The 26,463-nt window shown below is 46.8% G+C and overlaps 1 protein-coding gene across 1 annotated transcript in view; it reads right to left on the reverse strand.

Annotated features, from left to right (window-relative positions):
- KPNA5 (karyopherin subunit alpha 5) overlaps window positions 1–26,463 on the reverse strand; it is a 710,535-nt gene that overhangs the window by 382,072 nt on the left and 302,000 nt on the right. Inside the window, exon 8 of the mRNA XM_044063660.1 lies at window positions 8,981–9,080. Within this exon, the coding sequence (XP_043919595.1) occupies window positions 8,981–9,080 (100 nt within the window). The remainder of the gene's footprint in view (window positions 1–8,980; window positions 9,081–26,463) is intronic.

Raw genomic sequence — 26,463 nt, forward strand, 5'->3', positions numbered from 1 at the left:
ATATTTGATCAGAGCCGGCAACTTTTTTCCTAGCATCTGCTCCAAGCTCCGAGCTCCTAGCTCCTCCCCCTACCCATAATGCACTACAATCTCCTACATTCCCTCAGATAGAGTTTGCTGCAACTAAATGCATTAGCAACTCAGCCCAATGAACCAAACCTGTATATGGACATGACAAGGTCCGGGGGACGGAGGGAGGGAAGGTTGCAGAAAAATGAAGCATAACTACTCAGATGGAATGTTATGGTGAGTACATAACTTCTTTATCTGAAGTAGTTAACTTCATTTTATCTGCAACCTGTGGGGCAGAGTCCCCAGCTACTCCAACCTTGGGAGGCCCTTATGGAAGGATATTCCTGAGCACCCCAGAGCCAAAGGATGCTCTACCTCTAGAAATCCAGTCTAATTTATAATGGGAAATGAAGGTATGTGAATTGGCCCAGGCTGCTGCTGCACAAATGTCATCCAAAGAAACCATAGACCAAAAGGCAGAAGAAGTCGCCATGGACCTGGTAATGTGAGCTTTAACAATACCAGGAGGCGATAAAACTTTTGCTTTGTAGACATGCGAAATGCAAAAAGAGTGATCCATCTAGCCAAAGAACCCTTAGAAATAGCTTTTCCCAAAAAGGATTTGGAAAGGGAAACAAACTGGTCAGACTTGTGGAATGATTTTGTTCTATGATGATAGTAGTGAAGTTGTCTATGAACATCTGACAAATGAGTCTGCATTCACCCTTGTTTTGGAAATTAGGAAAGAAAACAGGCAGATTAATGGACTGGTTTGCTTCAGATGCCACTTTAGATCAGAAAGAAGGATTAGCACGGAGAGACCCTATCCTTATGGAAGACCAAATAAGGGGGCACGGCAAACAGAGCTTGAAGCTCAGAAACCCTCCTAGCTGATGTAATGGCGACTAGGAAATCAGTCTTCCAGGATAAAAATTTTAAATCCATCTTTGCTGCATGTTCCAATGGGGGAGCCACCAATGCCTGTAGGACAAAGGTAAAGTCCCAAGGGGGCACCGAATCCATGACAGGAGGGCGCAAAAGAAAAGTGCCTTTAAGAAAAGCCTTACACAGCCTAGAAGAGGCTAAGGTGATGTCTTCACCAACACAAAAATTAAAAATGGCTGCCAATTGTACTTTCACTGTGGAGGAGCTAGCTCCTTGCTGAAAAATACCAGACAAGAAATCCAACACCGCTGGAACAGGGGCTGTGTAAAGGGATCAGGTTTCTCTGGGAGACCCAAATGGAAAAACGGTTCCATTTACTGCGATAAAGTTTCCTAATGGAATCTTTAAGAGAAGCCACCAGCATGGATTTTACAGGGGATGAAAGACCGGGAGTCCTGGCAATCAATGGAACTGGAGGAACCAAGCTGTCCACTTGCGGCTGCCTAGGTCGGGCGGGCGAACACCCAAAAGATGGGAGATTACATCCGGGCAGGGATCCAGAACCCACGGAGGAGCTAAGAGAGGACACCAAAAGAATGGGAACCAAACCTAGCAAGGCCAGAACGGGACAAGGATAACTTTGCACCTCAGGTCGGCAAGCTTTCTGAAGAAACTTCGGAATGAGTGGCAATGGTGGGTAAGAAGCCCAGGGGGAGAAGCAGGGACTAGAGCATCTCTGGGGGCATCCCCTGGTGAGGGAATCAGAGCGAAGATCTCGCTGCACTTCGCATTGGCAGGAGATCGCAGCAAGGCTGACCCCATGCAAGGAACATCTCCTCCGCTACTGACCATTTCAGAGACCACTCGTACAGCATCAGAATAGCCCGACTCAGTCTGTCCGCTAAAATGCTGAAGCACCCCCAGGATGTGCATGATCAGAAACTGACCGGTGGAAATCGCCCACTCCCACAACCTCGCGACACAGGGGGTAGGATCTGGTTCCCCCCTGCTTGTTGACATACCAGACAACTGACATACTGTCTGACTGAATTGAAATCAGAGAGGGAGGACAGTGTGAAGGGCTTCCAACGCTAAAAGCACTGCCCTCATCTCTAGAACATTTATATGCAACTTGGTCTCTGGGACCACGTGCCTTGGACTGTCCTTCCCGAACAGTGTCCTCCCCACCAGAGTTGGGAGGCGTCCGTGGTCACTGTGGCTTGAACTGGAGATGACAGAAGGGGCATCCTTCTATAACCTCAGGTGAATTTAACCACCAAATAAGGGACATCCTGCAGACGTGACTGATTGGAAATTCCATGGGCAGGTCTAGCCAAGACCATTGAACAGCCAGAGTCCATGGAAGAAACCGCATATGAAGGCACGCACAAGGCAGAAGATATAGAGGCAGCCATGGAGCCCACTGCCCGGAGAACCTCGCTCGCCTTTGGAGACTTGAAGTTTGCTCTGAGCTATGTGGCACCTGAGGTGTAAGATCCTATCTGGAGTTAAAAATACTTTCATCTGCAAAGTGTCTAGCCTTGCCCTGATGAAGTCTAAAACTTGTACTGGTTGCATAACTGGGATTTCTGAACATGGACTGTAATCCCCAATAGATCTGCCAACCGTACAAAGTAGTCTCGGGCCAGACAAAATAGATGCTTGTTGGGTGCAGTGAAGAGCCAGTCTTCCAGGTAAGGAAATACCTGAAGCCTCAGGTGAGCCGCTACAACTGCCATTACCTTGGTGAACACCCTGGGGGGCTGTGGTGAGACCAAAGGGTAAGGCTCTGAACTGAAAGCGACTGGCTCCCAGCTGGAAGCGCAGAAACCTCCAGGAGCATCGGAGGATCTTGATGTGGTAGTAAGCATCCTGGAGGTCCAACGAGCACATCCAGTCGCACTCTCAGAGATGAGGTAGAATGGACGGTAGGGTGACCATCCGGAACTTCTGTTTGGTGACAGACAGGTTCAAAGTTGACAGGACTAGAATGGGCCTTAGTTCCCCCGTCTTTTTTGGCTCTAAAAAGAACCTTGAGTAAACGCCTGATCCAGACTGGTCGGGGGGGGCCTGTTTGATGGCTCGTTTGAGAAGCAGCTTTGAAACCTCTAGAGCTGCGGTCTCCTGTGAGTGGGTGGAACATCTGGAAGGTGTTTTGGAACATTTGGAGGGGCAACAAATGGGATAGTGTAACCTCTGGATATAATCGGTAACACCCAGCGATCTGTCATTATGGACTCCCATGCCGCTGTGTATAAGGACAATGCCGCTGTGTATAAGGACAATCCCCTGTGCATGCCGCTGTGTACAAGGACAATCCCTTGTGCTGCTGAGCGGGTCTATCAGAAAAAGGCTGCCTAAACCCAATATTCCTGGGACCCCCTCTACCTCTGGTTCAGCATCGATCCTGTCCCCCTCTGCCTCTGGGGGAATAGTTGTCCTGAGAAACCCGGGAAATCTGAGATTTTCGGACCCACATCTTCATTTGCCCTCCGTTTCCTAGAGAAGGACAGCTGAGGGTTAAAGCGGATCACGACGGCAGACAAGTCTTCCTGTCTTTTTCGCTCTGGACAAGTGTGTCACTTACCGTCTTCCCAAAAAGGGAAGAACCGTCGTAGGGAGCATTAATAAAAGACGCCTTGAAAGGGTCCGTGAACCAGCTCAACCTGACCCAGGCATGACGCCTCATGGCCACACCTGTCCCGGCCGCCCTAGCTGCTCCTTCCATGACATGGGAAAGGAGCCGCATAGAACTGTTTGATACTGACTTCAGAGTAGACATTTTCGCAGAGAACAGCTGTTTGTCTTGTGGCGATAAGGACATTGGGGGCAACTCAACGAATTCCGATGCAAGGTCTCGCTGAAGCCGGATCATATGTAGCAAATAGTTCAGCACACGGATGGAAAAGGTCGCGGAGGAATAAATGCTCTTTCCAAACCTATCCACCGACCTTGACTCCTTGTCTGGAGGGTGAACTGAGGAACTCTCCTGCACTAGTTCCTTCTTGATGGCCGCTGCGACCAACATTGCGTCAACTGAGTCTCATTTTGACCAAGGTTGTTAGTAGGAGGAGATAAAATATTGTTGGAGCATTTGGGGATGGGCTCTATGGTGTCAGGCTCCTTCCATGCCCACATGGTGATAAGGTCAACTAAGGGGTCCACTGGCAGAGACACCTAGGAAGTAGATAGGCCCGTGCCAAAGGCCTCCAAGAAAATGATTCATCCACAGGTGGTTTTGGGGCTGACCAACCTCCCCTCTGGCGGAGGATCTCTATGATGCCTCCAAAAGAGACATCTTTGGGAGATGACCCGGGGGAACCTTCTCCTTCCTCTAAGCAGGTGTCAGTCGTGAGGGACTGATGGGAGTCCAAGCACCTCCTTTTGCACTTATGCTTACAGTGGCCCTCTTCAGTGGGACTCTCTGAAGAGGACTCTGAGCCGCAGGGGGTTCCTCAGAGGGAATAACCTGGGGCTCCTCTGGCCAGGGCTGCCCTTGAGACAGGATGAAGGGAGTAGTCACCAAATCCAGAGGGGTCTGGGTGGAATCAGAGGGGATGGGCTGGGCTGGGATCTCAATCCCTGGGAGAGAACCCTCTCCAATACTTCGAAGGCCGAAGGAAAGCGTACCTCCTTGGCACCCAGCAAGGAGGAAGCCCTCCCTGGATCTGAAAGCAGGGACCGGAGCCAAAGCAAGGGTAGCCTGAGGTCCGAGGAAATGGGTCGGATCTGAAAGAGGCAGAGCCGAAGAATCAATTCCCTCGGGTCTGACTCCCTGTCCGTGACTCCCAGTCACTCTGTTCCGAACTAGTCGGATCTGAGGATCTCAAGCCAACAGCCGAAGTCGACGTTGGGGGAACAGTCAGCACTGAGCTACCAGTTCCAAAAAATCTTGGATCCAAGAACCCCAAAGCAGACGTACGGATCGGGGAAGGAGAGATGGGGTGGAAAAAAGGCATGGAGGTCCCCCCTCTTGAGGGAGAGGTGTCTGGCAAGACTCCCATCTGTATTTGGATCTGAATGAATCTCCACATCATCCTGTCCATGTCCAAGTCTGATAAGCTCTGAGTCGATCTGGCTGGTCTGCGCTGTAATGGCGCGGAAGGCCTCGGATCCGAAGGTTCCAGTCACTCCGGTGAAAAATGAGGAGACCGGAGCAGTGGAGAAATGGGCCTCATGGGCTTAGAGGGACTAAGGAAGAGCTCCCTGTCCAGTGATCTCTTGCGAGGTCTATCCCTTTTCTTGTCCCTGTCCTCCTTGTGCCTTTCTCTGTCCTTGTCTGCTACACTCCCTGTAGCTTTTTCCTTGCCTGACCCAGCACCAGAAGAAACAGGAGTTTGAGTCCCTGTCGGGGTGGGAGTAATGGATACCGAGGCCATGGCAGACTCCAGCATAGATGTAGGGAGAAGGCCTTTGGCTACCAATTTGGCCTTCCGATCCTGGAGGGCTCCAGGGTTGAACTCAAGTGCAGATTGCACATTGAATCGACAAATGGGGCATTCCCAAATAAATTACACACAGAGTGTGACCAACAGCCGGTGAGAGCTTATGGCCACACACTGTGCATTTTTTAAACTCTAATTTTGGCTGATCAGTGCACATTGAATCGACAAATGGGGCATTCCCAAATAAATTACACACAGAGTGTGACCAACAGCCGGTGAGAGCTTATGGCCACACACTGTGCATTTTTTAAACTCTAATTTTGGCTGATCAGTCATGGTCCTGCACCAAACACCACTCCCTACAAAGATCACCACATACAAACACACGTAGGGGAAGGCCAGGCCTAACAACTACTCTACGGAGTTTTATAACAAAAAAATTTTTTTTTGAACTAACCGACGAACAAGCGATATACTAGTGGGGGAGGAAGGGAAACAACTAACACAGACACACTGAAGACAAGCAAACAATTTTTAGACTTACTATCCCTGAGCTCAGAGCGAAGGAGACCCGAGATTCACTATGGTGTGGCAAATGAGATCTGAGGGAAGATAGAGATGGTAGTGCATTATGGGTAGGGGGAGGGGCTTGGAGCAGATGCTAGAAAAAAGTTGCCAGCTCGGTTCCGATATGGATCCAAATACCCACAGGTTGCAGATAAAATGAAGTTAACTACTTCAGATCTACTTTTTATGGTTGTAGCAGCCTTGCTGGCGTTTTATTCACTATTGTTTGGGGGATGGGACTGTGGAGCTTTGCTCTGCCAGCTCCTTCTTAATGGTAGCAGCAACCAAGATGGCATCAATTGGAACTCCCTTTCTCTGGAAGGGGTGGTCCACAGTAAGGCTGAGGAATTCATCTGCTCGTTTGGGAATTGGCTCCATAGTGTTGGGCTCCTTCCAATCCCTGCCAGTGATCAGATCTATTAATTCTGTCAGCAGGGGGGACACCCAAGAAGTAGACTGGCCCATCTTGAAAACCTTCAGAAACATGGACTCCTCTGAAGACGGGTGTTGGGGAGACCATCTGCCCTTCTGCTTCAAGCTCTCGAGGATGTCCCCAAAGGAGACAAGTCTGGCGGAGATCTAGAGGACCCGTCTCCTTCATTGAGGTCTGCGCCTTCAGTGAGGGACTCCAATGGAGGGTTTAAGTACCCTCGAGGGGATGAAACCTCCTGAAGGCTCAAAAGGTAGGGATGACCCTGGACAGGATGGGAAGCCTCACCACCAAAAGTAGACAGAGGGAAGGATAGACCCAAAGGGGTGGGAGATGAAACTCTAGTCCTGAAGAAGGTTCCCTCTACCATCTGGAAGGTGGACAGCCTGGAAGCAGTCTGTCCACAATCTCAGAGAGAAAAGTCCACCGGATAGGAAAAATGAGCCCTGGATACAACACCACGACCCCCAGATGATACCAGTCCAGATCTACAGAGGGCCCAAGTGGGAGAGACCAATCTGAAGAGACCAGAGCTGATCCCACCCCCATGGAGCCAGTGCCAACCACCCTGGCATGGGGCTTGCTCTGGTCCAAGGCGGCATAACAGAGAAGGCCAGGGACCCTGACAGTCAAGAAAAGGGAATACTCTACCTTACTGGGATCTGCCAGCTGGTGTCCTGGTCCTGGGGTTGAAGAGAAGAATGGCTAACCGGAAAAGGCAAAGCCCCCCTGGCCTGATGGGCTGGGGAAGCCAGAAGACCCAACTGTACTTGGACTTTGAGGAAGTTCCTCATCATTCTGTCCATGTCGAAAGACAGAATCCTGGACTATCTGGAGGAAGGAGGAGGAGTGGGTAGACTTAGCCAGAGAACCTAAGAACTTATGCTGGTGTTCGAGTTTGGCTCAGAGGCCCAGGACCAGACTGGAAAGAATGTCTGGAGGTAGAAGGTGAAGCAGTCGCTTTAATAATTATTGTTGGATCTAACAAGCCTGTCAGAGCTAAAGGCCGAGCTTATAGCAGCACTCTGATCCAATGAACCCGTCGGATCAGAGGGTCTCGGATCTGAAGAAGCCCTGGATCCATAAGACTACTCCACAGATCTTGGATCCAAAGACCTCAGATCAGAGATTATCTGGGCTGAAGATAGATCTGGGGATCAAAGATCTGACAGCCACTGTATTTTGGAAGGCACCAAAGCCAAGGAAGGGGTCTTCCTCTTAGGATCTGATGAGGAAGCCTTCGAAGAGGAAAACAAAGGGTACCCCCTGAGCCATACCTTTCAAGAGAAGTTTACTGTGGTACTCTGCCAAGGCCCTGGGTTGAATGTGGCACAAATGGCACATTCAGCCTCCAGGTGTGGAGCCCTTAAACAATATAAGCACTCCTCGCGTGAGTCGGAATTAGTATCTTCCAACTGCAAGAAGAGCACTTTTTAAAAACACAGGCTTTTCAGACATACAAGTGAAGGGAAAGAAAAAAAGCACTGCAACTACAGAAAAACACTGAACTACAAGAGCCCTAATCACTAAATAGAAAAGTGCACCAAAAACCCGATGACCAGTAACAAACTATCCAAACTAGCTAAAACTAAGAGAGGGGAGAAAATTACTTATCCAAAAATCTATAACTTAAAGGGAGTTAAGCCCACTAAAACTAGTTAAGGTAAAGCCAAAAATGCTGAAACTAATCACTTATCTGGATGCAAGAGCCAAACATGGCATCTGCTCTAAATCACGGCAAACAAGATCTGAGAGTTTGAGGGCAGCAGAGGATTATGGGAGAGGGAGGAGCTTGAGCCTTGGATCTGTGTGAATATTGCCAGCCCAGATCCAAGACCTTACGGTGATGAATAACGACATGGATAACATCAGACCTTGAATGATCCACAATTACCGTGGTTACTGTTTTTCATGTTCAAGGGAGATGTAAAACGCAAATCCTTTTTTCTTCCTTATGCTTCAAGTTTAAAGAATTAAAAGAAAGGTTAAAAAAATCCTTCACATTTAGACTTCTCTTCCCTCCAATATCTACAATACTTGCCAAGTATGTTCAGCCTTCTATGTATTTTTACCTATGGATACAGACTTTGAGATGCAGAAAGATTATAAAGACAACCTGGACCATCACCTTCTGACATCTTCCATTTCAAAAACTCATGATACATCAAGAGTGTGCGCCTGTATTTCATCTACTTCCATTTAATCCATTCCCAATCAGGGGAACCCACAAACTTCACACATAATGGACATCCCTGTAAGCTCAACAAGCATTGAATATCAGCATTTCAGTGTAAGGGAAGACTATTTTGGCAAACTGCTCTGTGGTAATGACCTACACTGAACCTATTCAAACAAATTGGGGGGGGGGACTAGTTTACACAGTGAAATGAGAGTTCAAAACAATACGATACTTAGCAAATTATATGTCTCTGTACAAACTGCTAAAAAGTATATGCAGCTAGCTTCTCTTATACAACAATCAGGGATGCAATGTACTGTCACGAAGAGCAGCATAAGCAAGAAAACTGCTGAAAATTCTGAAAGACAGTGACAGCTGCTTGAAGAGACAAGTCCTTCCTTAGAGAGAGGCAAAGCTCATCTTGCAGACCTGCTGAGGACATTTTAAGTTATGGCTACAGGATAACAGCTATTTAAAATGTAACCCTCCTCCTCTAACATAAACAAAGTTCTAAATAAGTACCTTCGAAAACTCTGGTGGTGGATTCTTCCCTCTGCACAAGTTAGACAGTGCCCAGACTGCATTTCTTGTTGTTGTCGGTCGATTTGATTTGGTCAATAACCTAGTAAGAGGGGGAAAAATTGAAATGGTGAAAAATATGCTTCAGTTAAAATTAAAAGCTGAAATGTGTGAACATTATCTTCCTGCATAAAGATTTAAAATTTTAGTCTATTTACCAAACAGGGAGGGAACATCAGTGCACCATCTAAAATCACACACAAACTGCAAATAACGACTACACTTTTATCTGCCTACTTCTTTAACAACGATTAAGCTGCAGATCTTTTTAATTAACATGCTTACTATTTTCTAAGCCTTCCCAAGTACTGTTTTGTAGATACCCAGTGCACTACTAAATTCTGTCCACTATCCCAACTTGCTTCTACCATGAGCCACCCAAGCTGCGTCATAAATTCAATTTGCAATTGCTAGTTTTATTCAAGGCTTTTTCTTCTAAAAGTCAGTACTCATTATGACACCACAGACTACATTAAAAAAGAGAACTAGTGTTCGCCTCCTTCCCTACCCCACCCCCTGCAAAAAAAAAAGCTATACAAATTCTTTCAGTCCTACCTTTACTGCTTTTGGTGCAGATGGTGCACTGTTTTGTCACTCTTCTGAATCATTATATCTCTAACTACAGTAAATTAAATGGCATTTTAAATTGTCCAGATAATTCCCACTTTCACCTGGCAACGTTGTTTCTTATGCATCACAGTATTTTAAGAACTCTGTTATGCTGTCACACTGGATATTTACTTTCAGGTCATCTGAAGACTCTACAGGTCTCTTTCCTCAAAATGTGTACGCCAAGTCTGGATTACTGGTTCCCACATAATTCCGCACATTTTTCTCTGATCTGAATTTAAGTTGCCAAAATGCCAGAGAATTTTTCAAAAACTGAAATGTCTCTTCTTGCTGTTTTAGCATTCTGGGCATAAAGTCTGTTGAACAACTTCATATGAACAAATGCAAACTTTCCTTCATGATCTTCTGTAGTATCACTTCTAAAGACACTATAAAAGACATTGACAGATGCCTGTTAGGAAATGAACAAAAGGATACAGGGTGGGTGACTTGGGGGATATCTTAGCCAGCATTCTGCAGAACACATGGCAGATAATGGTCTTTTTAAAGTGATGAGTTAAACACTAACATCTTTGCACAAAGATTTAGTCATGAGTAAGAATAAGAAGTTATGTACTCACCATAACGTTCCATCCGAGTAGGTAGCTTCATTTGTCTGCAACCTGTGGGTCTTGGATCCGATATCTGATCCGAGCCGGCGACTTGTTTCAAGCTAATGGATCCGAGCTCCTAGCTCCTCCCCTCACCCATAATCCCCTGCTAACCCTCCATGACCTCAGACAGAGTTTGCCCCTCAATATATACCCAAAAAATGGGTATCCAACTAAAAATAGATCCGAAGAAGGCCAGGGGGAAGGAGGGGGTGATGGTTGCAGACAAATTAAGCTACCTACTCAGATGGAACGTTATGGCGAATACATAACTTCTTAATCTGAAGTAGGGAGTTCATTTGTCAGCAACCTGTGGGACAGAGTCCCCAGCTACCTGCACCTTGGGTGGCCATCATGTTAGGATATTACGAAGCACCGCAGAGCCAAAGGATGCTCTCCCTCTAGAAATCACGTCCAGTTTGTAGTGGTTAATAAAGGTATGAGATGAAGCCCAAGTGGCTGCCGAACAAATATCATCCAATGGAACTCTAGACTTGAAGGCCGCAGAAGTAGAGATGGAACGAGTGGAATGTGCACGAACTCCTTCAGGTGCGGGTCTCCCAGAGGCTTGATACGCCAATAGGATACATTGAGAAATCCAGCGTGAGATACTTTTGAAATTGCTTTCCCCAAATTAAATTTGGCAAAGAAAATGAACAGCTGGTCGGATGGTCTATGACCAGCTGTTCTAGGAGTATAAAAGCGAAGCTGCCTATGAACATCTAATGAGTGCAGCTTGTACTCTCCCTTATTCTGATATTTAGGGAAGAAAACCGGTAAATTTATGGATTGATTTATGCTGGTTTCCGATGCTATCTTGGGAAGAAAAGAGGGACTGATCCTGAGTTACACACTGTCTGGGTGAAAGATCAAATAAGGAGGCTTCACAGAAAGAGTTTGAAGCTCCGAAACTCTTTTTGCTGAAGTGATGGCTACAAGGAATGCTGTTTTCCAAGACAAGAATTTGAGATCTACTGAAGCAGCGGGTTCAAAAGGTGGAGCAGTCAAGGCTTGAAGAACTAGTGAAAGATCCCATGGTGGTACGGCTTCTTTTATAGGGGGTCTAAGTAAGAAGGTGCCCTTGAGAAAGGTTTTACACAACTTGGCCGACATCAAAGGCCCTGTATCATGTCCCACATGGTAATGTGATATGGCTGCCAATTGCACTTTGACAGTTGAACAACTAGCGCCTTCCTGAAAGAGTTCGGTTAGGAAGTCTAATATGGACGGAAGAGGAGCCGTAAAGGGATCTAGATCATGATGCTCCACCCAGATGGAGAAACGTTTCCATTTACTGCGGTACACTTTCCTGGTGGAGGGCTTATGCGCTGACACAAGGATGGCTTTGACTGGTGAAGAGATACCGGGAGTCCTAACTAGGAGTGGAACTGGAGCAACCAAGCTGTCAGTTTCAGATTGTCCAGGTTTGGGGTCGTTAAGTTCGGCGGATGGGAGATGAGATCCGGACTGGGATCTAGAATCCAAGGAGGATTCACAAGGTGAGACCACAGGTAAGGAAACCAAATTTGCCGAGGCCAGAATGGGGCAATGAGGACCATCCTGCTCCCCAACTGCAAGGCTTTCTGTAAGAGTTGCAGCATCAGGGGTAGAGGAGGATATGCATAAAGTAGACCGGGTGGCCAAGCATGCACCAGAGCATCTCTTGGAGTGTTTCCCCTGGAGGGGGGATTAGAGCGAAAAAATTGCCGCATTTGGTGTTTGATGGAGACGCAAAAATATCGCAGCAGGGTTGCCCCCATATTGCGAATATCTGCTTCGCTACTAGTGGATTGAGAGACCACTCGTACGGGGTAAGAAGGGTGCGACTGAGTTTGTCCGCTAGGATGTTGGTCCGTCCCGGAATGTGCATTGCAATCAGAAAGCAGTTGGTGGATGTCGCCCATTCCCACACTCTCATGGCTTTGCGGCATAGAGGGTAAGATCTGGTTCCCCCCTGTTTGTTGATGTACCAGACAACAGACATGTTGTCCGACTGAATTGCAATCGTTCCTATGGGGAGGAGATCCTGAAGTGCTTGCAACGCGAACAGCACCGCTCTCATCTCCAGAACATTGATATGCAGGGAGGTCTCTGTCGTTCCACGTGCCTTGGACCATCCTGCCTGAATAATGCCCCCCCCCCCCCACCAGAGGTGGGAGGCGTCCGTGGTCACCGTGGCAAGAGGGGGAGAGGTGCAGAAGGGACGGCCCATATGGAGGTCAGAGGCTTGGAGCCACCATAACAGAGCCCTCCTGCAAGCCTTGCTGATAGCAATGGGGTGGTGAAGAGGAAGGGATAGAAAAGACCACTGCACTAGAAGTGTCCATTGCAGTACCCGCATGTTCAGACGGGCGCATGGAAGGAGCGTAATCGCTGCCGCCATGGAGCCTAGTGCCCTCAGGACCAATTCCGCTGGTGAAGTCTCTGATTGGAGGATAGCCCGCACATGGAGTTGCAAATTCCAGATTCTCTCGGAAGTTAGACAGGCTCGTAGCTCTCTGGTGTCTATTTTGGCTCCTATGAATTCTATGACTTGTGTTGGGGCCAGAAGGGATTTGTCGGCATTGATGGTGATGCCTAACTGTGGGGCTAGGCGGAGAAAGAAGTCTCTGGCTGAGCAAAGTAGATGCCTTGTTGGGGCGGTCAGGAGCCAGTCGTCCAGGTACGGAAAGACCTGTATTCCCTGGAGTCTCAGGTGGGCCGCAATCACTGCTAATACCTTGGTGAACACCCTGGGGGCTGTGGTGAGGCCAAAGGGAAAGACCCTGAACTGGTAGTGACTGGCTCCCAGCCGGAAGCGGAGGAACCTCCTGGATAGTCTGTCCATTAGAATGTGGTAGTACGCATCCTTGAGGTCTATAGAGCACATCCAATTGTTCTCCCTTAGAAGGGGGAGAATAGATTGAAGAGTGACCATTCGGAATTTTTCCTTGGTTACTGACAGGTTCAAGCGGGAAAGGTCTAGAATCGGTCTCAAGTCCCCCATCTTTTTTGGCACCAAAAAGAACCTGGAGTAGAACCCTAATCCGAGCTGGTCTTGGGGGACGGGCTGGATGGCTCTTTCTTAGCAGCTGCTGAATTTCTGCGGCTGCGGCCTCCCTCTGATCGGGTGGTACATCTGGGAGGTTTTTGAATTTGGGGACATGGAGTAATGGTATTTTGTACCCTCTGGATATAATGCGAAGCACCCAGCAGTCTGTCGTGATGGACTCCCATGCCGCTAGGTGTTCCGAGAAGCGCCCCCCCCCCCCCGACTGCCTCCAGGGTGGAGCAGCCGGGCAACCATTCAGGGCTGCTGCGCGGGCCACTCAGAGAAACGTTCTCTGGACCCAAAGTTTCTCGGAGCCCCTCTGCCCCTGGGGCGGCGTCCTCCCTGCCCTCTGCCACGGAAGGACTGGTTGTCCGGAGCAGGTTGGGAATGTTGCGATTTCCAGAACCACATCATCTTCTGACCCTTTTGGTTCTTCGAAAAGGACCGCTGGGGAGCAGAGAAGCAGACTCCGACGGCAGACGTCTTCCCGTCTTTCTCGCTATGGACAAGTGTCTCGCGAACCGTTTTGCCAAAAAGGGCAGAACCATCAAAAGGGGCGTTCACAAAAGACGCTTTAAAAGGCTCCGCAAAGTCACAATGACGGAGCCAGGCCTGACGTCTCATGACTAGGCCTGCTCCGCTAGCCCTAGCGGCTCCCTCTGTGGCGTGGGACAATAACCGCATAGAGGTATTTGAAATTGATCTCAGAGTGGCCATTCGGGTGGAGTACAATTGCTTGTCATCTGCCGACATGGACTCAGGAGGGGAGGCAGCGTATTCTTTGATAAGATCCCCCTGCATCCTGATGACATGTGCCATATAGTTCAGAGACCTTACCGAGAAGGTCGCTGAACTAAAAACTCGCTTCCCTAAGCGGTCCATCGAGCGGGACTCCTTGCTCGGTGGATGGACTGAGGGGCTCTCCTGAGCTAATTCCCTCTTTGTGGCTGCCGCCCTCAATATGGCATCTACAGGGGGGGGGCCCTTACTCCAGTGTGATCAGTCTGAGGGGGGGCTAAGTATTTTGTCCGGGCGTTTTGGTATTGGCTCCACGGTGTCCGGATCCTTCCACGCCCTGGTGGTAATGAGGTCCACCAGGGGGTTGGCCGGAGGGGACACCCAAGAGGTAGACGGGCCTGCTTCGAATGCCTCCAGAAACACTGACTCGGAGGAAGACTTGGGGGCAGACCACCCACCTCTGATCCTCAGCATCTCCATGACGTCTCCAAAGGAGACATCCTCAGGGGGTGATCTTGGGGAGCCTTCCCCTTCCTGCAAGTCCGTGTCCTCGGTTAAGGACTCAAGGGAGTCCACGTGCCTCCTCTTGCACTTATGCTTGTGGGGCACTTCCTCGGGGGGGGCTGTCCGAGGTGGCCTCGCCAGCAACATCTTGTTCCAATGGAACCATCTGGGACATTGAAGCAGGCTGTCCCTTTGGCCGGGTGATGGAAGCCTGGCCCAGCAGAGAGGGAGTGCAGGGAGGAGCCGAGACAAGGACCGGGGGTCCGGATGCTCTCAACAGAGCCCTCTCCACAACATCGAAGGCCGAGGGAGAACCGCTCTCTCTTGGATCCGAAAGTCGGCTCCCACTCGGATCCGATGAAGGAATCGGAACCGGTGCAGAGACCATCAGATCCGAAGGACCAGTGCGCTCCGACCTGGACGGAGCCGAAGGCACACTAAATCCCTCTGATCCGAAGCTCGGGCCACGGCTCCGAGAGGTCGGATCCGACAAGCTCGAGGGCAGGGCCGAATCCGAAGTACCAAGTACTGTCGGCGCCGACCCACCCCCGGCTCCAACGCTGCTCGGCTCCGAACCCGGATAGCGGGTCGGAGAAGGAGCAATAGGATAGAAAAAGGGTGTCGAGCTCCCCCCCAAAGGGGGGGGGAGGCAAGAGCACTCCCATCTGCAGCTGGGCCTGGATGAACCTTCGCATCATCCGGTCCAAGTCTGCATCGGACATACTAAACGTAGATCTCGAAGATGTCACAGAGGCAGGCCTGGAATGCCGCCTCGAGGACCTCGATGGAGATCAGGCCTCCTCCTCCTCGGGCCCTGGGGAGAAACAAGGGGATCAGAGCAGAGGAGGAGGAGACCTAGAAGCAGTGGAGGGAGAAGCCCGCTTAGCTGGCGGGGCCGAAACGGAGGTCTCGGCCCGCCGCTTGTGGTGCTTCTCCCTCCGTTTCTCCCTCCTGGCCTCCCTGTCCTCCGACACTTTAGTGGGAGTTTGAGTCCCGGACGGAGGAAGGGGGGCAGGAATGGCAGCAACCACAGGCTGTGGTGGAGCCACGGAAGCAGCTGAGGCCGGAGCAGAGTCCGGGGGTAAAAGTCCCACCAAGACCAGCTTCGACCTCCGCTCTTTCAGTGCTCTGGGGTTGAACGCTGCACAAATGGTACAGCCTGAGGAGAGGTGTTCAACCCCAAGGCACCGAACGCACCGAGTGTGGCCATCAGCCAGGGAGAGCTTATGGCCACACTCGGTACATTTAGTAAAGATGGCTTTTGGGGCCTCAGCCATACTTAAAGAAAGGTAAGTAACGCACACACACAGGCCCCAAAAAAACACAACACCAACACACACACTCTAACGACCAGCGAAGGGGGGGGGGGAACTAGTTAAAATAAATTATTTTTACTCTAAAGGGAACCTAACACTTACACACTTAAAAATTTTAGTGAAAAATTTAGAAAGTTGACAGAAAATAGAAACTTAACTGGCCAGTACTAGACGAGCTCACAGGAATCCAGCTATCCACAAGTGCGGCAAACTAGATCTGAGGTCATGGAGGGTTAGCAGGGGATTATGGGTGAGAGGAGGAGCTAGGAGCTCAGATCCATTAGCTTGAAACAAGTTGCCGGCTCAGATCAGATATCGGATCCAAGACCCACAAGTTGCTGACAAATGAACTCCCTACTTCAGATCTATTTATATGCACACCCCAGACTGACACCAACCTGGCTAACAGGCAAAACAATGCTCCTACTTCAGAGTAAACCTGCAAGCTACCCTAAAAATTATAAACCAATAACTTGCCTTCCACGACGACGTATAAACTGTATACGGGAATTAATGCTGACAGAGTTAATAGCCATTTAGAAGAAAAATCAATTATGGCAGTTAACGAAAATAAAGTTATACAGAACAAAGGATCATTTGTTAAATAAAGTCATACTGGAGAACTGTAAAAAAGGGGAAGAACCCAAGCATGGCATGGATTGACTACAAAAAAGCATTTTGATTTTTATCCATGAATGTGGGATACTGAGTGCTTAAAAATGTATGAGATACACCCCAAGCTGATTGACATTACAGTGACCATGAAACAGTGGCAGACCACTTTGCAATTAAGCTATTCCAGGGTGACTGTCACCATTGCTATTCTGCCTTGCCATTAACCTGTTTACTTAACAGGTTAGGCCATGGCAACAATTTGGCTACTAGAAAATATAAATTACCTTATTTGCCAATTTAAAACTGTATAGTTCATCAGAAGGGGAACTCAAAGCACAGCTGCAGGTTGTCAAAACTTTCAGATGATAGAAGAATGTAATTTGGTCTTGAAAAATGTGCAAAAGCAACATTTAAAGCAGGAAAACTGCAGCACCAGGAAAACATCAGTTTGGGACAAGAATGTGATACAAGAGAACTCGAGCAAGAGGGAGTGTATATATTTGAGAACTGATGAAGGAACAATAAAACGAACAAATGCGAATAAACTTAGTAAGGAATACTTTAGAAGATCAATTCTGAAAACAGTGTTGATATCTGGTAACAAAAGCCAAGCTATAAACCAACTTGCTATCCCTGTCCTAACTTACAGTTTTAGAGTGATTGACCGACGCCAAAACGTGTTGGATAGATTAGACAGGAAAAGGAGGATGCTTCATCATGCTCAGTGTATATCCCCATTCTGGAGGAGGGATGCGCCTCCTTGAAATTGATTATATGTACAGATCTGCAATTGTGGGACTCCACACATCTGCTGACCTCAAGACCCGAATGTACTGAAAGTTTTGAAACATGAGGAGAATAAATCTAAGACTGCTTCTCTGCTTAATTTAGCAGAAGCATATCAGCGTCAAGTAGGAATGGAAATCAAACCAGAAATAGATAAAATCAGGCAGCAACTGAATGTGCCAAAAAACAAAAGAATATAAGGTGAAGGACCAGATGAGAAGGCAAGAAATGTGGAAAAAGCATAAATATAGTTTCAAGTATACAACACTTCTGGAAAAACCTCATGTTGATCAGGAACAAACGCAAGAATTGTTAAGGAGAGGCAAATTCAAACCAATAGATGAAAGGTTAATACTGGCAGCCCAAGATAGTGGGCTACGTACTCGCTGGTTTACAAAGTCCATTGAACATGTGGGAGAAACAGACCAATGTAGGTTTTATAAAACCAAATGGAAATAGTGTCGCACACCTTGTTGCTGGTTGTGACATACTAATGGCAGAAGGACTGTATGCCGAAAGGCATAACAATGTGGCAAGACTGTTGCAGTGAGGATTGTGCAAACATGGTATTGAAGTGGCTGTATAACACTGGAAATGAGCCACAAAGCATCATAGAAAATTATGAAGTTTATATCACATGGGATCACCCATTACAAACCGTTCAAAAGATAGATGCTATAAAACCGGACATAGTGGTCCAAGAAAAAAGACAAAAGTAGCACTGATCATTGAAATCGCCACACCGAGTTAACTAGTGTCTTGCGTACAGACAGTCACAATATCAAGATCTGCAGGCAGAAATGAGAACAATGTGGAGGAAAGACAACCAGCAACAGGGCTTATAAAAAAAGAAACTACAATCGTATTTAGATGCATTACCAATGCATGTAATCCCATAAAAACTGGAGTAGTCATTACTAGGCACAATGTGGGTGTTTCGAAGAGCGCTTTTGGCTGACAGACGGACATTAGAAATAATACTAATTTCATGAACTTTAATCGTACTTTGACTTGGGAATGGGGTCCATTCTCACAGTATTAGAAACCCAAAAGATTTGGAGAAATAAACAGATAAAGGCATAAAAGGGTCATAAAGCTATATTTCAATAATGCACAGGGCAGGCATAAGTTGATCAAATGTCAGATGAGCTGGACCCATAGCATATTAAAGACAAGATTCACTGCAATCTTCATTAAGAGGTTATATTTCCATGCTAATCACAGGCAAAATGCAAGGGTTTTAAGAGAACTCACATACCTCAAAAACTATTCACTTAAAACATACTTGGCTTTAATAGATAAAGAACAAGGCCCATTAAGCCATGTAGATTATTAAATTTGACTGGCTGAACTATTTTTATTACTGCTCAATACCAGAGTTGTTTGGCTTCTGCTACATACCTACAATCAACTGCATTACTAGCAGAGTTGAGTACAAACTTGCAGTGTTAAAGATTGTAGTGCATTTTATTTTCTGTGTATTTAATTGTTTCATTAAATATTGTGGGCTGTATCCCTGTAGTTATTTTTCTATTTAATTGTTTCATAGAATACTGTGACTCTGCAGTTAGTTTCCTGCCCGCCCTCCCTATTCCTGTTTTGGTATTAATCTTGGTGGCTTTGGAATTGCCCACTCCTCCTGTAAATTTGTGTTTGAACACTCCTCCTGGATCTATCTCCTTTGCTCACTCTGAGTACAGCGAGATCATATTTTCACTTCAGACACTCATACCAGTCACAACGGTTCAGCTCTATCCCAATCTAGTGTCACTAGCTCATTCTACCCAATAGAGAGAGAACATAACATTTATGAAGGGCAAGCCACTTAGGTCCTTCATTTTGAATTATCTTCTGTTTCTCCTTTCTCCCTTTCCAAAAAAAAAAAAATCTAAGTTGGTTTCCTGCCTTTCCTGTAACCAGTCTAGTCTAGATTTGCTGTAACCAGGACTGTCTGTAAGCTTCTGAGCACCCAAAACCTGTGTTGGAGGGAAGCCTTCTAGCTCATCAGTGGGAGTGGTAAGCACTACGTAGCCTACCACAAGTGGTTTCTAGCCCAGAAAATGTAATTTAATGGTTGTTTGGGCAGTTTTTCAATATCTTTCAACTTTCTGGTTTAAAAGCCGGAGTTTGCGCTTGTTTCCCACCTTTCCTGTAACTAGTCTAGTCCAGATACAGATTTGCTGTATCCAGGACTGTTTGTAAGCTTCTGAGACCCCCAAGCCTTTTTGTGTTGGAGGGAAGCATTTTAGCTTATCAGTGGGAGTGGTAAGCACTAGGTAGCATAGCATCTACAACAAGATCCGGGTACAGATTCTTAGTTTTAGCACTTGAATTTGTTTATTCGTGCTCAGCACTTGTTCAGAACTTGTTAGCACTAAATAAGCTACAAATTACTAGAACACTCAACCTTACTCTTCCACTCTGAGAAAAACAGCTCTTCCACTCGGAGAAAAACAGCTCTTACACTCACTTTCCTCACTTGTCTAGAGGAAAGTAGTTTTTTATTCAGGCATGTCCAAGGGTCAGCTCCCAGTATACTCTCCTGTCTGATGAATCCTGGCATCTTGAGGCAATGTAGCAATTGCCTCATGTACACAGACAACCCTCTTCTCCTACCACCCAACACCACAACCTGTGAGAGATGCACTTATCTAGCCAAACTGGAGGTAAAGCTCTCTCCAACCAAGACTGAACTTGACAGTCAAGGGGAGAAGGTAAACACTTGCACCACACCACGCTCATCACATAGTCCCACTAAACCTACACCACCAAAATCCACACATAGAAACACAAAAACATTCGCAGAGGCGCTCAATAATAATCTGCTCAAGCAACGGAGACCTCCAAATCAGAAACTCAAGCAACCTCCACCCCCCCCCCCAACACAACCCAAATGACACAGCCCACAGACTCAGTGTGCCAATAAACCACATCTCATAAGGCAAACCAATGTACCAAAACACAGTAGTCATAGGTGACTATAATCAGGCACACTGATGTCCCAACTCACCAGGCTAAACAAGGAGAATGTTACTGTCAAGCTGCCTGCCGGCTGCCAGGATCCACCACATAACCCACGCACTCGGGTCACTCCACAACAAGTACAAATATGACTGTCATTGTCCATGTTGGCGTGAATGACCAGAGACATACCTCCCTGGACTACATGGAGACATGGAAGAGCTCCCTGATCTTGTAGCCCAAGCAGGCATGACCCTAGCCCTGAGCAGCATCCTGCCATTGCCCAGAATGATACTGCAGTACAAGGACAAAATGACTGACATCAACAACTGGCTAAGCTTCTGGTGCCATTCTAAGGGGATCCAGTATCTGTCTGTCTGGGACGACATGGTCGACAGACCATGAAACTTTGCCAGAGATGGGTTGCACCCGTCTCCCCTGGGATTCCGGATACTGGCCAAGGCTCTTGCCACCCCTATAGTGCCTTTTTTAGGCAAGGTTCAAATGACAAATTCACCACTGTAACAGAAACAGGCAAGCAAAAACTGAGGGTAATGCTGCTTAATGCTAGAAGTCTAAATTTCAAATTGCACTCACTTGAAGCACTCCTTAAAATGGAGAACAGATACCTGTGCAGTGACTGAGACCTGGTTCAAGGCTCTAGAGAGCACCCCTGCATTACCAGGCTATAACTCATACCACACTTTTCGGCCATCTAACCTGGACCAGAACACCAAAGGCGGAGATATGTCCATATTTATTTAGGATATCCACACCCCCAGGCTAGCTGCGCAGCACAATGCATCCGAGGTTATCCAAGTGCAACTAACTCTGGGCAAAACTGCAATCCAAATTGTAGTTTGTTACAGATCCTCCACCATGCCACAGGATTCCCACTCTTTCTTGACATACTGGAAAATATTAGGGTTCAACCAAACACTAATGGGAAATTTCAACTACCCCATCATTAACTGGGAAAACTACTCATGTACCAACTCCTTCGCTCAATACTTTCTGGAATTCATAAATTCCAATGCCATGGATCAACTTATCCCCCCCCCCCACCAAGGGAAACAATATCCTAAATTTAGTCATTACCAACATGAGTGACTGGTGTTCCACACCTGAAGTCCACTCCTCGTTGGTCAGATCAGACCATAAGCTAATCACCCTAGATATCCACATCCTGCCCCCACCAAACATTAAAGAAACCACAGTAAAAAAATTTCTACAAAGCCATCTTTATGCCAGTCTGGTGGTCCCCCTGCCATAAACAAACTCTACAACAGAAGGAAAAAACTGTTGCAAAAAAAAAAAAAAACAGTAAAATCACATGAGTGGATTAGCTCCCTAGTCAGCCTCAGTAAGAAGCGGAGATCCCTTATAAGATTCTCCAAAGCTAGCTACGAAAACAAAATCGCCACTGATTCTAAGGGCAACCATAAAGCATTCTACAGCTATGTCAAGAATTTCAATGGCAACACCCAGATCTGCTCGGAGTTGCAGTACAACGGCAGGAAAATTACAGAACCAACCGATATTGCCAAAATCCTAGCAGATAGGTTCAGAGCTTACCCCCCCCCCCTAGTGCTAACTTTACCCCCTCTAAAGGGCCCATATCTATACAGGAAGAATGCAGAGTCCCTGTAATCACATCTATGCAGGTAAAAGCTGCACTCTCTAAAACCAAACACAAAGCATGCATGGGACCAGACAAAATCTCAGGATACGTTTTAAACGAACTTGAGAACGAACCGGCTCCATACCCAAGCACCATGTTCAATCATAGTCTCACATCATTCTTTGTGCCCACTGAATGGCGCACAGCAGCAGTTATCCCACTCCACAAAGGGGAAGCCACCACTGCTTCTGGGAACTATTGCCCTATTAGCCTGGTCTGCAAGGCCATGGAACTGATCATAGAACTCGTAAACAAAGACATTGGTAACCGCCAAACTCTGGACTCCACCCACTTCAGGTTTGTGAAAAGCAGCTCATGCCTTCTGAACCTGATGGACTTTGAGGTAGTCACCAAAGCCGTAGACGAGGGTAAGGTGGTTCACACAGCCTATCTCTACCTCTCCAAGGATTTCGACACCATTCCCCATTCTGGAATTATAGCTAAACTCACTAGACTAGGTATAAATCCCTACATCACAAGATGGGTTGCCAACTGGCTCACTGACAACCCACACTGTAAAAGTTGCAGACTTCAAATCTGACTTCAAACCAGTGATAAGCGAGTACCACAGGGTTCAGTCCTGGGACCTCTCCTGTGTGGTATTTACTTCTCTGAAGTACAGGCTAACTAAGTTCGCAGATGACTGCAAACTAAAAGCCATAGTCAAGTCCCCAAATGATGTAGACATCCTACAGAAGGGCCTCACTGAGACAGATGCCTGGTGTCAGAGGCATTGCCTCAAGCTCAATGTCAAAAAGTGCACAGTCATCCCCTTTCGTAAAAACTCTGTACCCATGAACTACCACAAACGGCAGTCTACTTAACGCCGAATGTGTGATGAGACATTGGGACCCAGGTGAACAGTATCACATCACCACAGTAGTCAGGAAATCCTTCTATGTGGCACACACCATCACAAAAGGGTTCTCATCCAGGGGGAAAAAAAAGGTCACTGTTCCCCTCTACCCGGCACTCAGACCCATTATAGAGTACAACACCCCCTTTGGAATGTACCTCACAAGACATCGGCAGCAGCTGGAAAGGCCACAGAAGTACCTCACAAACAGGATTATTGGCCTCAAACAGATGCTTTACACTGACTGTCTCAAAAAACTCAAACTTTTCTCTGTAGCATATCGCTTACTCCGAGATCATCGCTGCCTAACATATAAAGCTATGTTAAACCCAGAGCTGTTGGACATGCTAGACATAATGAAATCCCAATCCCTCAGAGCTACACACTCCAGGGACCTAAACCTTGTCACCACAATAAACAGGACATGCTGGAGGGATAGATTCCTATCCCAGAGAATTCCCATACTCGGGAACAAGCTACCCATCTATGTCAAGCAAAAGTTCATTAGCAATCTTCAAGAAAAATCTTGAGTGGATGGAAAATAGGAAATACACCCCGGGGATCACTTCTGTGGCTCTGCGCAACAGGGGCACAGGAAATTAACTTTCTTGGGTGGCATAAGCCAAGGAACCTTGCTGGCTAGCCTTACTTAGGCCCTTGGGCCGATAGCCTAGTACCTACCTTTGAACTTATAATAATGCCACTTATTCCAAGTTCCACAAGTCTTATCCTAATTCATAAGATATAAACACTGCAGCAAACAGCTATTAAGAATAAAGGCCTTATGACTTCCAAGACGGCTGCTTGTTAGCAGTAGGTTTCACATAGGGGAGTTCTAATTAAATGGAGAAACTGGGTAAAAAAGCCACTAAAATGTACTTCTTTGGGCAATAATTAGTAGACAGCAATTACCACTGCTTGGATATCAAAGACAAAATCTGGAGAAAGAAAAATCAACCAGAAAAGGAGAAGCAATAGCTCTGCCTGGGAGGAGCCTTGCAGCTGAGCAAACAGCAGTTCTAGTTTCAGCTTTAGTACAGACTGTTTCAGTAATTTACAGAAAAAAAAAGAAATTAAGACACTGCAGTACCTGATCTGTCTTTCCACATTCAAGGAGTGGAGAATTTGCTCTGCCCTGTTCTGTGGATTTGGGTAGAAGACTGGCAGGTGGAAAGCCTGGTTTAAACAAGTTCTGATACCACTTTAGTAATAAAACAAGAGTTTTTTCCGAGGGTGACCCTAATCCTGTGGAAGTCAGTAAAAGGTTCTTTTAGACATGACTGCTTGTAGCTCAGAAACTCTCTTAGCTGATATAATACCTTTAAGGAAGCTGGTCTTCCAGGTGAGCACCTTTAGAGAGGCAGTGGACAGCAGGATCAAACAGGGCAAGGCTAGTTTTTCTAACACAATCTAGATCCTATGTTGGAAAGGGGTTTCTTCTTGGTGGTTTCAAGTTAATCACCCTTTTTAGAAAGTGTCATGTAGGGGTATGATAAGAGCATGGTTCAGACTAATATTGCAGATGCATGTACCTCCTTAATGCTGGAATAGGAAAGGCCTAGTGTAAACAGGCCTGATAGGTACTGCAAAGACTGAAGTGATGTCTGCTTGAGCACTCTTAGTTGTCATTTCTGCAACACCAAGCAGAAAATGCATTCCATTTTGCCAGGTATGATTTCCTGGTATTAGGCTTTGCTTCCCTTAGAATGGAGAGCACATCTTTGGGATAATGGTATAGTCCTAGGTGGCAAAACCCAATCCTCTAGGTAGTTACCGCAAGGGTGGCTAGATGGGGTTTGGAAAGAGAACCATCAACTTGTCTGGATCTATTTCCTGCGATAGAGTGCAGAATCTCCCCCCTCACAGACAGTCAAGAGGAGGGACAGCCAGCGTTTTGGCCAGGAGGCGGCCACTAGGACCATACGGGTTCAGAATGCCCTGGTTTTTGTTAGTACTGTGGGATCAGGCGTAAAGTCAGGAATGCATATAGGAACCAGTTCGTCCATGTGAAGGAGAATGCATCTATTGTCCAAGCTCCTGTCTGTTGTGTTCTGAAGTAGAACTTCTGGAGGCGATTGCTGCTGAGAGCCACATAACTTTACTGAGGGGATCCCACACTGTATGGTCAAGATCAAAAACTACCTCTCTTTTCAACATCCATTTGTTGGGATCTAGGAGGTCCCTGCTTAGAATATCTGTTAAGGTAGTGTTCTGGCCTGGAATACAAGATGTCACATGAGGGTCAACCTTCTCACTTGACCCAGCAACCAAATTTACCTGGCAAGGTTGAACAGCCGGCAAGACAAAGATCTCCGACTGATTATGTACCACACGACTGTGGAATTGTCTATCCAGATTTCCAGTGCCCCTGGACTTAAGTTTTGCCATAAGGCACTTATAAAGCAAGGTAGACTGCTTGCAACTTCTGTTGATTTATATGCAAGCTTCTCTGCTGTGAGGACCAAATACCCAGTACCTTTAAGGGACACAAGTGGCTCCTCCAAGCTACGTCTCAAATGTCCATGGTAATGGTCTTGTCTGCTTCTGACAGTGAAATCTGCCCCTGGGTTCCTCTGTATGGTGTTCTTCCACAATAGGAGAAGGAGGGACAGTAGGGTTTCTAGGGGTTGGTAGTGCTGTTCCCAAACATTTCTTTCAGATACCATTAGAGTTTCCTCATGTGCACTTTTGCAAATGGGGTCATGAGAATATGCCATTTACCCCAGTATCCTCAAGAATTTTCTTGCAGTGATGAGCCGTTTTGGAATTAGACTGGTTAGACAGACTGAAGAAAGCAATCTTGTCTTGGAAAAAGAATGTAGGCTCCCAGAAAGAGGACCCTTGTTTGAGGAAGAGTTTGGGATTTTTGAAGATTTAAGGAGACACCTATTTTCTGAAAACTATTTACAGTTTACAGTGATCTGTAAGGTGCCGGGGGTCTCTGAAGGGGATCTTCTCTGAATGAGATAGTGAAGTATGAGTAACTATGAACCCCTAGAGTTCTACAATGCATTAATAGAGGAAGAGGAGCTAGAAAACTTGTGAAAAATCTGGGATCATGAGATAGCCAAATGGTAAAGCACACAACTGAAGTGGGACCCTACTGCTACAAACTGTAGGTACTTTCTGTGACCATCTGCTATGGGGACATGCAGGTAAGAGTCTTAGGTCTACGGTGGCCACTGAGGCATCCTGGAAGATCAACAGTAATTTCTGCAATGTAAGCATTTTGAATTTTGGGATGTTGAGACAATTTTTAGCTTGGAAAGGTCCAATATGGGCCTCCAAGTGTCCTCTTTTCTTGGGACAAGAAATATCCTTGAATAGAAGTCTCCTCATAGGAGGTTACCAAGACCTAGCCATTTCATCCCAATGTAACACCACAGATACTCTAGTCAATACGTAGGATTGTATTTAGCAATGACTACCCATGTTCAGGAGGGTTGTGAAAGCTATCCCCAGTATGAATTTATGGTGCCCCATTCACTCTTCCAGGTTCCTTTTGAACAGTATCTGAGGTGCTCTGCTTCACATGAAATAGCAGCTGGCAGCCTATTCCAAAGGCTCGGCAGTCGCTGGGAGTCTAACCTGTCCCTCCAGCACATCCTATTCAAGTCGCAGGCCATATTTAAGTCCCTGGAATGGGGCAGTTTTAAGTCCAGCTTGATTTATGGATATGCAGCAAATTCATTAGGCTTGGGTCGGAGATTGCTCTGTA

The sequence above is a fragment of the Protopterus annectens genome, chromosome 1.part0 (genome assembly GCF_019279795.1).
Source record: "Protopterus annectens isolate FY-2018-M chromosome 1.part0, PAN1.0, whole genome shotgun sequence".
Classification (NCBI taxonomy): domain Eukaryota; kingdom Metazoa; phylum Chordata; order Ceratodontiformes; family Protopteridae; genus Protopterus; species Protopterus annectens.